At 36.2% G+C, this 14,997-nt stretch overlaps 1 protein-coding gene across 1 annotated transcript; it reads right to left on the minus strand.

The window, feature by feature from the left end:
* Window positions 1–2,433: 2,433 nt before the first annotated feature.
* On the minus strand, window positions 2,434–14,573 carry LOC131047129 (U-box domain-containing protein 13). The gene is made up of 4 exons (XM_057980976.2): window positions 13,126–14,573; window positions 11,300–11,958; window positions 5,002–5,305; window positions 2,434–4,798 (listed from the first exon to the last, which is right to left on the minus strand). Exons 1-4 carry the CDS (start codon window positions 13,643–13,645, stop codon window positions 3,336–3,338), a joined length of 2,946 nt encoding a protein of 981 aa, XP_057836959.1. The 5' UTR covers window positions 13,646–14,573; the 3' UTR covers window positions 2,434–3,335.
* Between the last annotated feature and the right edge of the window lie 424 nt (window positions 14,574–14,997).

Below are 14,997 nucleotides of genomic sequence, written 5' to 3' on the forward strand. Positions count from 1 at the left end.
CAAAATATACATATGTTGGAAGCGATTTACAAAAATATGTAACATATTGTTTTACTTCAAATTCATCTCTAGTTTCCAATTCTAAATTATTATTAGCAACTATTAATCTACTACTTCCTATACTACAAGTAACTAATTTTTTGATCATTTGAGATGTATGTGGAAGGTCTAAATCTTGAAAACCAATGTCTTATTGGATAGTATTGTCATGTGTAGCTACTAAACAATAAACAAGAAGTTGTAGAAAATGCATTATATAATGCAAACACATATTTTTAATGATCATTTATCAAACTCATAAACATGCATATGCAACACAGAGAAGACTAACATCAATACCAACTTGCATTGATTTAAAATTCTATGACACTTATCTAATCTTTGTTACAACGACACCAACAAATCCGGCGTAAAGATCTCAAACAACAAAGAACCTATGATACCCTACTAAAAACTTTCAAAATTGTCTACAACTAATCAAGAAGACATATAGTTACAAACATCTACTTTTGTAGCTACCTTCCTACAAATTTTGAGTGACAACACTAATGGTAAATTGACTAACAACTATGGAGAACCTAAGAAACATTGCACACATAATACCCAAAATGACCAACCCTTTGAATCAATGAAAATTTGTATATATAGATTTCCAATGTGAGTGCTCAAACTATGAAGGATAAAATGTGTAGATCTAGCACAACAAAGATCACCCGCACCCTAGCCATTGTGTCCATTAATGCTTTGTATAGAAACATCCCTTTGAGATGTATAACTATCTAGAAAAATGAGAAAATCATTCTATGCACATTTTCCATAACTCTAAGCATTAATGGTGTGTGCATTTGAGTGTAAGGACAAAAAAATTACCCACAAAACCTATCAAAGCATTGGCTTGCAGACAACATATTAGTTATTATCCTCTACAACAATCACTATGGCATTAATTAAGGCATCTATCTTTTCTTTCTTTTGTCCCTGTAAATATGTGCCCTTCTGATTAAAATATGGTTTTTCAGTGCCAATGAGTTAAATCTAGTGATTAGGGGTGACGAGAAAGTCATACCATTGAGACGACAAATGGAGGGAAGTCTAAGGGATCTCAAAGAAGAAATATAGTGGAAAATATTGAGGATCAAAGTTCAAGAGTACCTCATGATAGGTACTCAAGGAGATAGAAGTCTAACAAGAAGACAAATATAAAGGAAAAGACGAGGGAAGGGTGAATGGCATGTCAAGATAAGGAAGTTTGCTATCTCGAGAAGGAACAAAGCATGCCAGGGTGGATAGAAAGGCATGGTTGGCAAGGAAACTCTAACAACTGACACTGCATATAATTAGATGTTTTAACCTAAAACCTACACACTTAAGACATTTTTGGGGATGTTGACACTTGCAACGCATTATGGGCACATGGGGAATAAAAATGGATAGCTTATAGGCAATTGATTAACCTACAACCTACACACTTGGACATTTTTGGGGATTTTGACAATTACAAGACATTAAAGGCACATAGGGAATAACAATGAATAGCTTATGGGCAATTGACCAAGGGAGATCCACTTCAAACTTCTTAAATTGATTATCAACGGGGGGCCAAGTAAGGTCAAGACACACAAAAAGGAAAAGGACTTAAGCAAAACATGACATTGTGGGATTGTCATGTGGGATTGAATCCCAACACATTATGTGCAAGCACATGAAGTAAATAGATATCCATTTAGTACTAATCAATGCATTTTTTCATTCTATATCGCATTGAATCAATGGGCATCCATCTTAGATGAACACTATGCCGCCCAAACTTTGCCTCCTCCCTCCACAAATACAGCCTATGATTTTTTGAGGCAAGTAATCATTTTTTAGTGCATTTTTTAGTTATTTTCACTTCTTTTTTTTAAGTTTTTAGGGCTAAAAATTAGGTTTTAGAGATTAGGTTTTATAGATTGGGCTAGGGTTTGGGGTTTCCAGTTTATAGTTTCAGGGTTTAGGGATTAGGGTTTATAGTGGCTTAAAATTAACTTGTTATGTTTTGTTAGTCTTTTGTCAACTTGTGTGGGTAGTCGTTAGGAGCTGATTGTCTATGGTTGTCAACAATTGTGTTCTATTTGGTAATAGTTGAGCAAATTAAATATGCTTCTTGTACTCAAGAAGGAAGGCGGTCTGATTGAGTACATGATCCTCCTTGATCTACAGCTATGTAAGAAACTCTACTGAATACATCTTCTATTGTGTTATATTTTATTATTCTATCTAATATATTTTGTTAGTTTCTATTATAGTATGCAAATAATAATTTAACTAGATAGGAGTAAACAATTAGCATGTCAGACAGCCTGTTGATACCATGGAATAGGCTACATTACAAAACAGCATGAAAATTGTTAGTGGGCTGTGTTTGAAAAAAAAGGAACTAATGCAAATAGAAAAGATATGGAAAAGTGGCCATTAGAAATATTTTTATTTAGAGGCAAATGATGATATTACGAAGAATCCAAACAACTTTACATATAATTTACAGAAAATCCAATGCAGATAAATAGTTGCTAGTAGCCATGCTAATCCTGTAAGCCTCAGCGCTCAAGCATTTGCATGTGGAGTGCTTAAAAGCAGACTGAACATGTATATTCCAAGTTTTAACAGACTATAATGTTAAAGTCACCAACCACTGCATCAAAATTGTTTTTACAAAATACATCCTGACCGCATGACTATCTGAAAAGAATAAAGCACATCTTAAGTGAATCAAATACATTCAAACTGAAAATTCGCAACTAGGTTGAGCATCAGATTTATCCTGTCATAGTGTAGATGACTCTATCTCAGAAATGACAGAATTTCTCAACAAGGAAATCCTGCTTCCTCAATGCGTGATGTTGAATCTTTGCCAAACCTCCAAAAGAATATGAACTTTATTGTACACTTCAACCAGAAAAATTAAGCTGTTCAGAAACTGATCTGAGAGACCCGAGAGCTAGAAAAGAAAAAATAGTTGGAAGTTATTAGTGCCCCATATAACTGTAATTTCTATCTTCAATGTAGCACTAAGCAAGAGGAACCATAGCCTAATGCTTTCAAAGCAGACTTCTTGTCTGTTTCGTTGTGCTAGAGATAAAAACTAGCTCATAAAAACTTGAAGCTCATTGACTTCGAAGGGCTCACTAAAGAATATGCTAGAAATGGGCCTGGTGATAAACTTCCACTGATGATAAAATTTGCATGAGCGGATCAGCAAATATTGTAGATCAACAAGCTTTGAAAGATAGGTGACATAGAATTACACAGGCATAAATCATATGTGATGGAAAACCTTATGAGGCCTTTTAACATGCTCAGGTAGTACTCGTCTGAGTATATGTTGAGTTTTTTGCCATCATTCTAAGGTGCATGAGTGCATTGGCTGCATGTTTACGAGCTTGAGCATTTCCTGTTGTCATGGTTGTATACAGTGCAGACTTGCCAATATCTGCATACCTTGCATCTCTAAATTTCCTACATCGGTAGATTCTTTCCAACAGCATAGCTGCTTTTTCAGTTGATTTATCATTCTTTCCCACCACTTGAACAGCTAGATTAAGTATATCATTTTTAACCAGATAATCCGCTCCTTTCTCTCTATCTTCATTACTCTTAATCAAAGTGAATAAAGCATCAATGGCACTCACTGCGCTCCGTTGTCCACCATCTCTAAGCAAATTGATAAGATGAATGGCAGCTTGAGATTCTACCAGGCAAAGAGATCGTTTTGGATTGCATTTCCCTGCATGCACATTGCAGGTCTTATATTTTAAAAAACCAAACCTGGCCAGAAGGTTCTTGAAAAATGAAAGCCTTTCAGTCAAACTAGGTGTTTGCTGAGATAAGTGTCCAAGTGTAACTGCTGCATGCTGTTTTGCCCGCTCAGAGCCAGTTTGAACTACATCAATCAAAAGAGAAATTATTCCTGATCTTGCCAAATTTAAGAGGATACTTTTGTCTGTAAAGGTCTGATTAGTTAGTTTTGATAGTAATACAGTAACATGCTCTTTCATTTTTGGGTTGGCTGATCTCAAACACTGCATTGAAACCTCCATCAGATGACCATCTAAAACCATAAGTTCTTTAGCTCCATCAACTTTTGCCAGTGCAGCCAGAATCCCTAAAATAGCTTCTGTCTCATCTGAAGACACGGGATCTTTAAGAAGATCAATAAAATATTTAATCCTGTTGTGTGAAGTTACTGCCTGGCGAGTGGCACGATCCTCAGCAAGAAAGCAAAGGAGATTTAGCATGCTCGTTCTGCAAGAAGAAGAGAATTCCTCATTTTGAAGAAGATAATATATTTTTGGAATGATATTTAATTCAGCTACAGACTGACGAACTGTTTGACTATCCTTTGCCATCCACTGCAGTGTTTTCAGGGCATATTCATGGATACCAATGTCCTTAGCTTCTAACATCTCAAATAGCCGTGCAACAGCACCTTCCTGATCAATTTCAGCAGCACTTTGCCTATCAGTTGCTAGGTTTGCAAGAGTGGCCATTATCTCAACACCAAGGTTTGGTATTGGATATGAAAGTGCTTTGACCAAAACAGGAATTGTCCCGCATCTTGCAATGGCAACTTTGTTAGATTCTGAGTTAGATAGACGCCTAAGTGCTTTAGCAGCTTCAAGTTTACATGCCTCAGAACCATTCTGCAAAAGCAATAACAAGGGAGGAACAGCACCGGCATCTACAAGAGAACTGCTACCAGCCTCATTGAGATCAATAGTGCAGATAACCTCTGACATTTCCAGCTGCACAGTTTCATTGCCTGTGAACAAAGTGATGTTTAGTTATACTTCCTCTCTAACAGTCTCCAAATGCTAATATAAAAAAAAATGGTAGTAACAAAGCATTATCCTAAGTCTAACTTCACAAGCTTATTGGCTCCAAAGGTAAATGTTTATAAGCTACAAAACAAAATGTTTATTTGCTACAAAAAAGATAAGGCAATATTTAATTTTAAAATCCTACCAGAAGTTAGCTTGGTGACCAATGGCCAAAAAATTCCAGAAGAAGCTGCTTGCACAGTAGCTGCCTTGTCATACTCGCAGAGGGTGTGTAGAAGTTGCTCAGCTTGTACCTTCTGATCATGTGTGCACAAATTATAAGCACTAGCAACCACAACAACAGATGCCTTGTATGCAAGAATTGCAACTCTCCCACGTTCAATTTTAGATAATTCCCAGAGCAACTGCACTGGTCCACCACATTCTGCTGGACTCCGCTGTAGTAAACGTAAGGAGATTGGTACCGCTCCTGCCTCTATGATAGAACTCTTCAAATTTTTTAAGAAAAATACAATAATAGTTAATACTCTAAGGAATCAAAGTAATCCAGTTAAATTTTTTAAGAGAAAAAAACATGAACTAAGGATATCTAATTTTAGTGTTAGTAATAATTCAAAGAAAAACAGTTGATAAGTAGGAGATATATTCCATAGCAAGTCAAATTATGATATTGCTATTAGGATTCAACTGCGTAGTTTTTGAGTCAAACTCATTGACCCATGCTTCATGAGTAGCGGTTCACAAGAACCCTTCTCTCATGAGAATGAATGGTCCACTTAGCACTCATTGCATCTAAGTGATGCTCACAAAGGTGAAGCATTGGGCCTTCTTGTCGGGAGGTCACCCATCTCAATACTACTCCAACTCTGTGGGAGATATATTCCATAGCAAGTCAAATTATGATATTGCTATCAAGATTCAACTATGTAGTTTTTGAGTCAAACTCATTGACCCATGCTTCATGAGTAGTGGTTCGCAAGAACCCATCTCTCATGAGAATGAATGGTTTCACCTAGCACTCACTGCATCTAGGTGATGCTCAAAGAGGTGAAGCATTGGACCTTCCCGGGAGGTCACCCATCCCAGTACTACTCCAACTCTGTAGGAGATATATTCCATAGTAAGTGAAATTATGATATTGCTATCAGGATTCAACTGTGTAGTTTTTGAGTCAAACTCATTGACCCATGCTTCATGAGTAGTGGTTCACAAGAACCCATCTCTCATGAGAATGTATGGTCCACTTAGCACACATGAAGCATGGGTCAATGAGTTTGATTCAAAAACTACACAGTTGAATCCTAATAGCAATATCATAGGAAAACATTGGCCTAAAGTATTTCAGTCCCAAAAATTCATCTCACTAGCTATCCTGTAAACATGTTACTTTTTTTAATAGAGTTATAACTTATAAATGAAATCAAAAGTATGCCTCAACAATTCAGACCTTTGGGAGTTGTTAGTATTCAATATGAGTATTGGAGATTTCAATTTGTTGAGGAAAGAGTTACAGCCATGATCACATATAAAATGAAAGGGATATTGTTACATGCACCTTCAAGGAAACATGGAAAAGAGAAAGAGAAAAATGCTCAAATTTGTATATAGAAACTATAGCATATAATTATAATGTGATCCAACTCAAGCATTAAGGGGCATAGGTACCTAATATTATATATGGCATGCAATGCAATTCTACTCGTACAAATTTACATAAAGATTATAGCATGCAATGCAATCCCACTTAAAAGGGGCATAGATAATACAATATATATAATATATGGTATGCAATGAAATCATACTCAAGTACTAAGGTTTATAATTTATTTTGGTGTCCAAAACAACAGTCAAACTGCTCCCTCGCTCCCACACATAAAGCTTTAATCGTGCCAGGGTTTGAACCTAGGAAATTTGCGATACTCGTCCCAACCACTAGACCACATCCCAGAAGACGTATAGTGGCAATTCTTGTTAGGAATTAGGCTCACTACTTCTTGACTCACAAACATGACCCATTAGCAAGTAATCAACCTAATATCTGAATGCTTGGTTATCCCAAGAATTGACAAAAACTTGCCTGTAGACAACTAAATTTGGACTTTGCTATGCCCAACACGCCTCTTCATATCCTACATACACATGCACTTCAATTATATTCTCTGCTATCTTATTATTTATTTTAGATTTTAATTTTTGAGATTTAACCTATTTGTGTGTAATGTCCCCTTCTCGATGATGTGCTTTCAGTGGTCCATTGGCCTATTCCTGAGACCTGTAGGCTATGTGGAATGAAGAATTAGGATTTCAAACGTTGGTGAAGCGAGAACTTGTTATTTTTAGTAAGTTAGGGGTTGGTTGTTTGGATGATGCTATCTTATTGAGTTTTCCATGCTCTGTCACTGGGTGCGAAGATCATGCTTTTCGGAGTAGTAATTCATGACTTACTATTTTTAGTAAGTGGCAGTATGGAGCATTTCTATTTTTGGCAGTGGACAAGGTCTTGATCCTGTAGCAATTCTATGGTCTTCTTTACTCCACTTCATCCTAGTTTTTGTTAATGATCAATATGGGAGTCATAAGTAATTTAATTAAATATTATTTCCTTGTCGAAGGTTTAATATTTAAATATTTGCATTTACTGATTAAATGTATTGAGGATGACTTAGGGAAAAATAATTAATTGATATCCATGTGTTGTTTTCCTAAGTCAAAAGGCATATTTGTTGGTGGCAATTTGGGAGGATAAAACATCTCCTGTTTAATGTTTTTTATATTGCAAAAAAACGCCACCATAAGGCAAAAGTTCGAACTTGCCTAGGAAGAAGGAAGTGGGTGCCATGTTGGAGGACTTGAAACGAAATGAAAGGGAATTTGAGTTTGCCATTTTGCATTTGAATTTGGGGGAGCTTGGAGTTATAAATATGAGCCTTGGACTCTCATTTTGTTCATCTTGAAAAATTGCATTGTTATGCTGCCGGATTGGCGTATGAACTTTGAAGCTTCGGAGTGCGGCTCCCTAGTGTTTCCAGTTTCGTACTTGAGATATAGTACCTAGCTGTGTGATGTATTCTATGACACTTTCAGTGCATATTTCAGTGTTTTTGGAGTTTGGAGTGATTTATGGAGTTGTCGGTTTCCCTGTGGCTGAAGCAAGTTTTTGATCATACCTCTCTGCCTGAGCGACCGATCATTCTGGGTACTGGCTTAATCTTCCTTCTTGTTGTTGGCGATACATCTTGTAAGTTTGTAGCACCTTTCTCTGAGTTTTGAATTTAATAATGCAAATCGAAATATCCTAGCTAAGCGTGGATTTTGGAGAGTGCATTGGGATGCATGCCAGGTAGTTTGAAGTGTTTTTATAGCTCCCTTTTGGATTGTCTTAGTTGTTGCTTGTCTAGTATTGGTTTGGGAGTGATTTGGAGTGAATTGAGGGAGATTTGAGTGAGATATGAGTAATTTAGTGAGTTTATGGGTTGTTGGTTATGCATTTCCAGCCTGCTGTTTTTGGTGTTGAATTAGTTTGATGATCATTATCTCTTATGTTCAACAATATACTTCTACTCTCACTTTCCTCTTTATTGTAAGGTTAAGTAGTAGTACTACTAACCCATTCTAGATTGTAATCTTCATATCCCGCGGAAGAGGCTAGCTTGCCACCTATATCTGATAATTTGTAATTCAGTCCTCCTGCTGAAATATTGCGGTAGAGTAATTTGTGTTTGCAGCATTGTTCTCTTGGCTGGTTCACCGCCAAGTTTCTTGCTTTCCCGATGGATAAGCGGAAGGGGTTGGCTTGCCGCCCAGTATTGTACTTGCTTTATAATTTCCAGCAGATTAGTGAGCTAATGAACCCCTTATCACCGTATGCTCTCACCTTCCCACATTGGGCACTTGGTGATCAGAAAGTGGAAGGGTTGTAATTTCAGCAAGCATTGAGATTATATTTTCTAACCTTAACAGGTTATGTGTTTGTTTATAATTCTTATTGCACTTAAAACCAAAAAAAAAAATTGTGTTAAGTCATCTCAAGATGACCTTCATGTGTAGTCATTACAACAATGGCAATTTTCCTTACCTACTTTGGTGGAATTACAAGGTGTATATATATGTATATGTATGTATATGTATATATATGTATATATATAAGTATATTCACGCGCGTGTGTATATCTATATATATGTGTGTGTGTGTATGTGTATATATATGTATATGTATATGTATATGTATGTACATATATGTACATATACATATTTGTACATATCTATATATACATATACATATACATACACATATACATACATATACATACATATACATACATACATACACACACACACACATATAGAGAGAGAGGGAAAGGAAAAGGAAAGGAAAGGAAATTGGCTTTTATAGTCCACGATGCCAGATGTGTATGGGTCTACAGATGGGTTAGAGCAGTATGGGACTACCTCGTACTCCTTGCGGGAGGTACCTAACTGCACTACAAACAAGGCATACATAACTTACCCCCTTGTAGGATTTGAACTTGTGACCTTTCTTTTAAGAGCACAAGTTCTCCACCACTAGGCCAACTCAAACTACTCAGGCTGGGATTTGAACTTGAGGAATGGTAAATGTAATGCATCATTTAAGGATTCTCACCCTCTAGCTTTCTTTCCCTATTGGCAAAAATTTTCAAACATGTAATGCCACATAAGTCACCCCTGTCTCACAATTCTTACCAACGTGGGATTATCCCAATAATAATACAATCCATGTATTTATGTATTTATTTTAATCAGCTGAGGGCTTCCCCAAGTTGTTGGATGAAAAATGAATGCACAAACAAATGAGAAAGAATCTGTTAAGTATACACTTCAATGTGTGCACACTTCATTCATTATTGTACAGGGAAGCCATATTGGTGGTTGTAACTTGCATTATGTAAGCTACTCAACGAGACATAATTAATGTATATGTTACTACATTAGAAGCACTAAATACCTAAGGCTAAAATTATATCTAATAGCCTCTTAATGACTCAAGCGAAGACAACCCCAAGTTTCTCCTGAAATTTGACAAACAGAAAAGAATCAAAAGGTAGTCATTAGATCAGCAGACTACTCCTGTAGGAGAGACAAATGTCTGCAATATCAAATGCCTGTCAAAAGTAGTGAATAGGAACCTCAATATGTTTTGTGCAAACATGATAAACTTGTTTCTTCATCAACTTCAAGACAACTTGATTATCACAAAAAAGTGGAGTTGAGTAGTTTGAGGGAGTTGGAGATCACACAAAGGGACAATTAAATTTCTTTTAACAAGAAACATACTTCTGTCTTACATGATCCACAGTCCAGCATACATTGTCCCACACTTTAAGCCACAACCACACAACAAACACATTGATAGTTACAAGTTACAGCACATTGTTTAACCCATTGCCACAACTGTAACCCAATCCTTTGTTCCTCTGCTCTTGTGTGTTTCGTTCCTTTGCTCTACTCTGCAGGCTTCTGTGCTTTTCTTCTATGTAAATTCTTTCAACTTTTAAAAGGTGATTTGTTTTTTGTTTTTTATATTTACAATTTTGTTTTTTTAATAATTTTGTCATCCTTTCACTCATTTTTCATGTTGAAACCATAGGAGTTTTTTTCAGCACACTCACACAGGTACAACCCATTGGCTGTGACTGCCGGTTACACCTCTTGTCATAATAAGCAGCACTAAGCATTTGCTAGTAAGGAGGAGTCACAATAAATGAAATCCACCACTTTGGGCTTCTCATCCTCTAGAATTTTTCCCCATTGGCAAAGCTTTTGAGCATGCAATTCCTTACAAGTCACCCTAGTCACACAATCAAGGACTTTTTGGGTTTACTATTATCATTATTATTTTTTACACCTTTGTGTTTGCAACCATAAGCCTTTACAATTCAATCTGTTTTGATGTACATTTGAAAAATAACTGTTCATGTCAAGATCAAGTATTTTTTTAATATCTTGTACGCTTATATTTGTATCAAGGAATTTTTTGATGTATAGTATGACTATATTTGTATCAGGCAGTTCCCGGGAGACCTCATACAAGGTAGTTTTAGCCATGAGGAGATTAGAAGAATTTGTGAGGAAATTAAGATGTGGCTTTTAATTATACATTGACAAGCCTAGTCCCTTATTACAACTCACTAAATGACTATAATAATATTACTTGTACCACCAATGATCAAGCGTAGACAAACTTTTTAATTGCTAACAGCATACCTGGCACCTACAACTGCTATCACTGATATTATTCTTACTATTTTTAAGTGTGACTGCAATGGCTTACACTTTGACATCTAAGCTTAAAAAGATTACTAAAAAAATTAGAATGAGAAGAATTTATCTGAAACTCAACTTACTTCATCTATCTATGAAAAGTGGGATGCAAATAAGCAGAGGAACAGGAGAAATAAGGAAGTAGAAATACAATACAAAGGGGCGTTTGATACAAGGCTTACCTTATACTCATCTCCCAAAGCAGCGATTAAGTAAAGAATCCTGAATAGCCTTTCCTTCAAATTCTGTTCAGCGGGTTTGAGATAGTCAACCAAAGGCCTAATACCATCTAGAGTTACAATCAGGCGTTTATATTTGGGATGGACATCCATCAATTGCTTCAAAGTATCGACAGCCTCCTCTATCTCTTGAGGACTCTCTTGTGCTCTGATTTGGTTAATAGCATGTAGCATTGTCTTCTGGCGTTTCATATTAAATACTTCCTCCATGTTTTGTTTCAGCTGTAAATTCGGAACAAGTTCAAGACTCTCTAATGCTTTTCCAGTGTCTGGGCAAGTTTTATGGCCTCTCTCGAACCATTCTGTTATTGCATATCTCTCATAAGTGTAACCTGCTTCTACAAGCATCACAGGGTCTTCCATGATCTGGCCAGTAATAGGGCAGTAAAAAGAGCTGGGAATAGCAATATCGTCAGCAGGGCCAGCAGAAGAATCTTCAGCTGCCAATTTTCTAACAGCATCAAGAACAGCAGCAGATTCTAGTAATGCATAAAGGCGTCCATCTGTTCTAGTTGCCTCAAGATCTCTCTCCAATTCCTGCTTTAATTCTGAAGCCTCAAACGGCTGTACATTCAAGACTTGTGCAATTCGACGCAGTAAACCTGTTATAGGAAAAACATTTAAAGATTGAAAAAAACAAAATATCGGCATTCCAGGATGGGATAATATTTCATATAAAACATATAATTACTATTGATTCCCTTTAAACCTACCTTAGTGGTTTTACAACAAAATTTAACTAATTCTGGAAACAGAAAAATCTGATTTTTGTAAATTTCCTGAAGAAAACAGTGTACTTGTAGAAAATAAGCAATACATTTTTCATACAGGTATATTTTAGTCCCTATTTTATATGCTCTATGCTAGCTATAGTATGTATGTAGAGTAGGCATTGATGTGGCTGTTATAGTGTAGCTGTAACAGTTGTTTGTTTGTTCTTTTGGGCGAGGAGCTCTTATATTACCCTCGCTAATCTAGATGTATGTACACGAGAAGGCATGCTGCCCCAATAAAATTGATGAATTGTAGAACTCAGGGCAACATTGAATTGCATGTGGGCAGCCTCCAACACAAGATATCCAGCAGAATCTGAGATATTTGGTAATGGAAAAAGTTACTGTAAGTTTCATATGCACTCCAAGTGTGGATGGATTAAAAAGGCTCACTTTTCTCTCAAGCTTGGTCATGCAGTCAATTGATACTAAATTCAAAAGCAAGGATACAAAATTTACAGAAGGTAAATGGAAAGAAACCTCCTTGTGAGATCACACAAGTGGATCGCATATGTCATATCGGCATCTAGCAATCCTGTGCCGTATGAAAGAACCTTTACCGTCTATACATGAATCTCAAAAGAGGCTATGATATTCATCTATAGGCAGTGTGTGCTAAGTTTGAATCACATTCTAATATTTATAAACAGGGGGAACCTCAAATATCTGCCATAACTGTTATACCACTCCCTTTTCCGCATGACCTCATGAGTGAGGTTATAGACAGTATAGCATAAGGTTGCATCACATTCTAAACATTTATAAACAGGGGGCCCTCGAATATATGCCATAACAGTTTACTATTATATCCCAATGCCACCATCTATTCCCTTAAGTTATAAGCAGTAATTTGCCACGTCTTCGAAATATGGGAAGAATCAAATAACTATATTTAATGATATAATTTCAAACTAAAGTTTGCCGTTTGAAAAATCTATTTGTGAAAATTTTGTACAAAAGACCATTTGGAAAAGAGAATATAAAAAATCCCCTAACCTGTTGCGTCAATCTCCTCAGATTGATTTCCTGCGAGAGAGTCGGATATCTCCTTGGCTATTTTCTGATGCTCTGGCTCTGCAAAGAAGAGTGCTGAACTCAACTTACTTTGCATCGTGATTATTTCATCTTTCATAGAAAGAGAAATTTTATCATTTTCCTGCAGTATCAGAGCCAAACATTCTACAACTTTCTGGACGTGTTCTGTAATTTCCTTGACAACTTCATCGCACTTGTACAGAAGAAAGATGCGACTTCTGTTCCTGCAATGATTTGTAAAGGCAAATATTCCCTCTAAAACATCTGCCGTGCCCTGTAACAATGCCTGGGAAGAGTCGGCGATGACAAATTCCTCTTCTTCTGATAAACCCTTCAGCAATTCCCCCAGCTGGATTAGATAAAATGCCAGCATTAGAAAATTGGACTTCCCTACAACAATGTCGTTGACGACCCTCTTAGTATCCTCGATTGATTTCCATATTCTCTGCATAATTCCGGCCAATAAAGGATCCGCGCACATTTTCCAGGGCTCTCATGAACCCTGGAACCACTCAATTTTTCTCAGATAAACAAAAAAAACCTAAATCACTCCTGCATAAACTGTTGAACCCCAGCAAATCAGACACTCCAACAGATTCATGTATTTCAGATATTCAGTTCTATACAGTTTGTATTAGAGGGCCGATTTGGCAAAATGGGAGAAAGTAATTTTTTTGCAGAGAGGAGGTTTTTGGCTAAAATTTTCCAGGAAATGCAATCCAATATGCAGATTTTCGTTCTCTCATCACAAGAATGTGCTTAGAACTTCACAGCCTTCCGGTAACTAGCCATATATAATCAACGAGGTTTTAATACCGTTCAAATTCCCACAGGACATGCTAATGCTTTATATTCAAAGAAATACGGCATAATTGGAGAAGGGTTACTAAGTCCTGGGTAAAAATACCCTCACCTAAGATAAATCAAAAGATATCCTTGGAGCTACTATGCTTTTACAAGGGAGTTTATCAATAACGAAAGCAAGCCAGATTGGAATGCTAACCTGTCTTGCAAATTTTCCTGTCCAAATGAAAGCAATTAAATATTCCGTGTTTTATTCCAGAAAAATAAAAAGTCAGGAATTCAAAACCCTCCGCGTCGATTTCAAAAAGAGGAACGAGTCAGGGGTTGAATCCAGCTGACTATTTCTGCCGCGTAGACCACCCAAATTCATTGTTCAGGATTTACGGCTACAGATAACTCAATTTCTTTCATAATTTTTACCCCTTCTTGACTACAAATTTTGTTTTGCTCAAAATTGCGTGTGGAGTTTGGATCTCTGTACGGGCGGCTTCAAAACTCTGAGTTGACGTAGTTGGCATATCATTCCAAGCCATGTCTGATGGGAAGATGACCATTTATCAGGATTCATTATTATTTTCTCAACTGGAATACACGGTGCACGTGTTTGAATATTCCTAGAAACCAAGGATTTGTTTAAAGTAGATTGTGAATATATTTTTTATTAATTATTAAATATAAAGCCCAATACTATCTAGATACTAATGTCTGCATAATCCGAACAGGTGTCATTTATTTAGTAATTTATTTAGAGAAAGATGCCGCAAGTGGAGTTATAATTTTAGGAAAAAAATTATTTCTTATTCATTTATTAATACATTAATATAAATGTATTACTCGATATGAAAATGAAGTGAGAAAATGTGTACGATGCTTATCCTCATGGAGAGTTTTAAAGTACACCAAAAAAAAAAAAAAAATTTATTAATTTTTTTTTCATGAATGTTAAGGAAATTTCAATAGTTATGATATAGTAGTTGTGATTTTAAGGTTGTCAAATGATTTTAAAATAAAATTAGCTTGGATAACATA

The sequence above is a fragment of the Cryptomeria japonica genome, chromosome 3, assembly GCF_030272615.1.
Source record: "Cryptomeria japonica chromosome 3, Sugi_1.0, whole genome shotgun sequence".
Classification (NCBI taxonomy): Eukaryota; Viridiplantae; Streptophyta; class Pinopsida; order Cupressales; family Cupressaceae; genus Cryptomeria; species Cryptomeria japonica.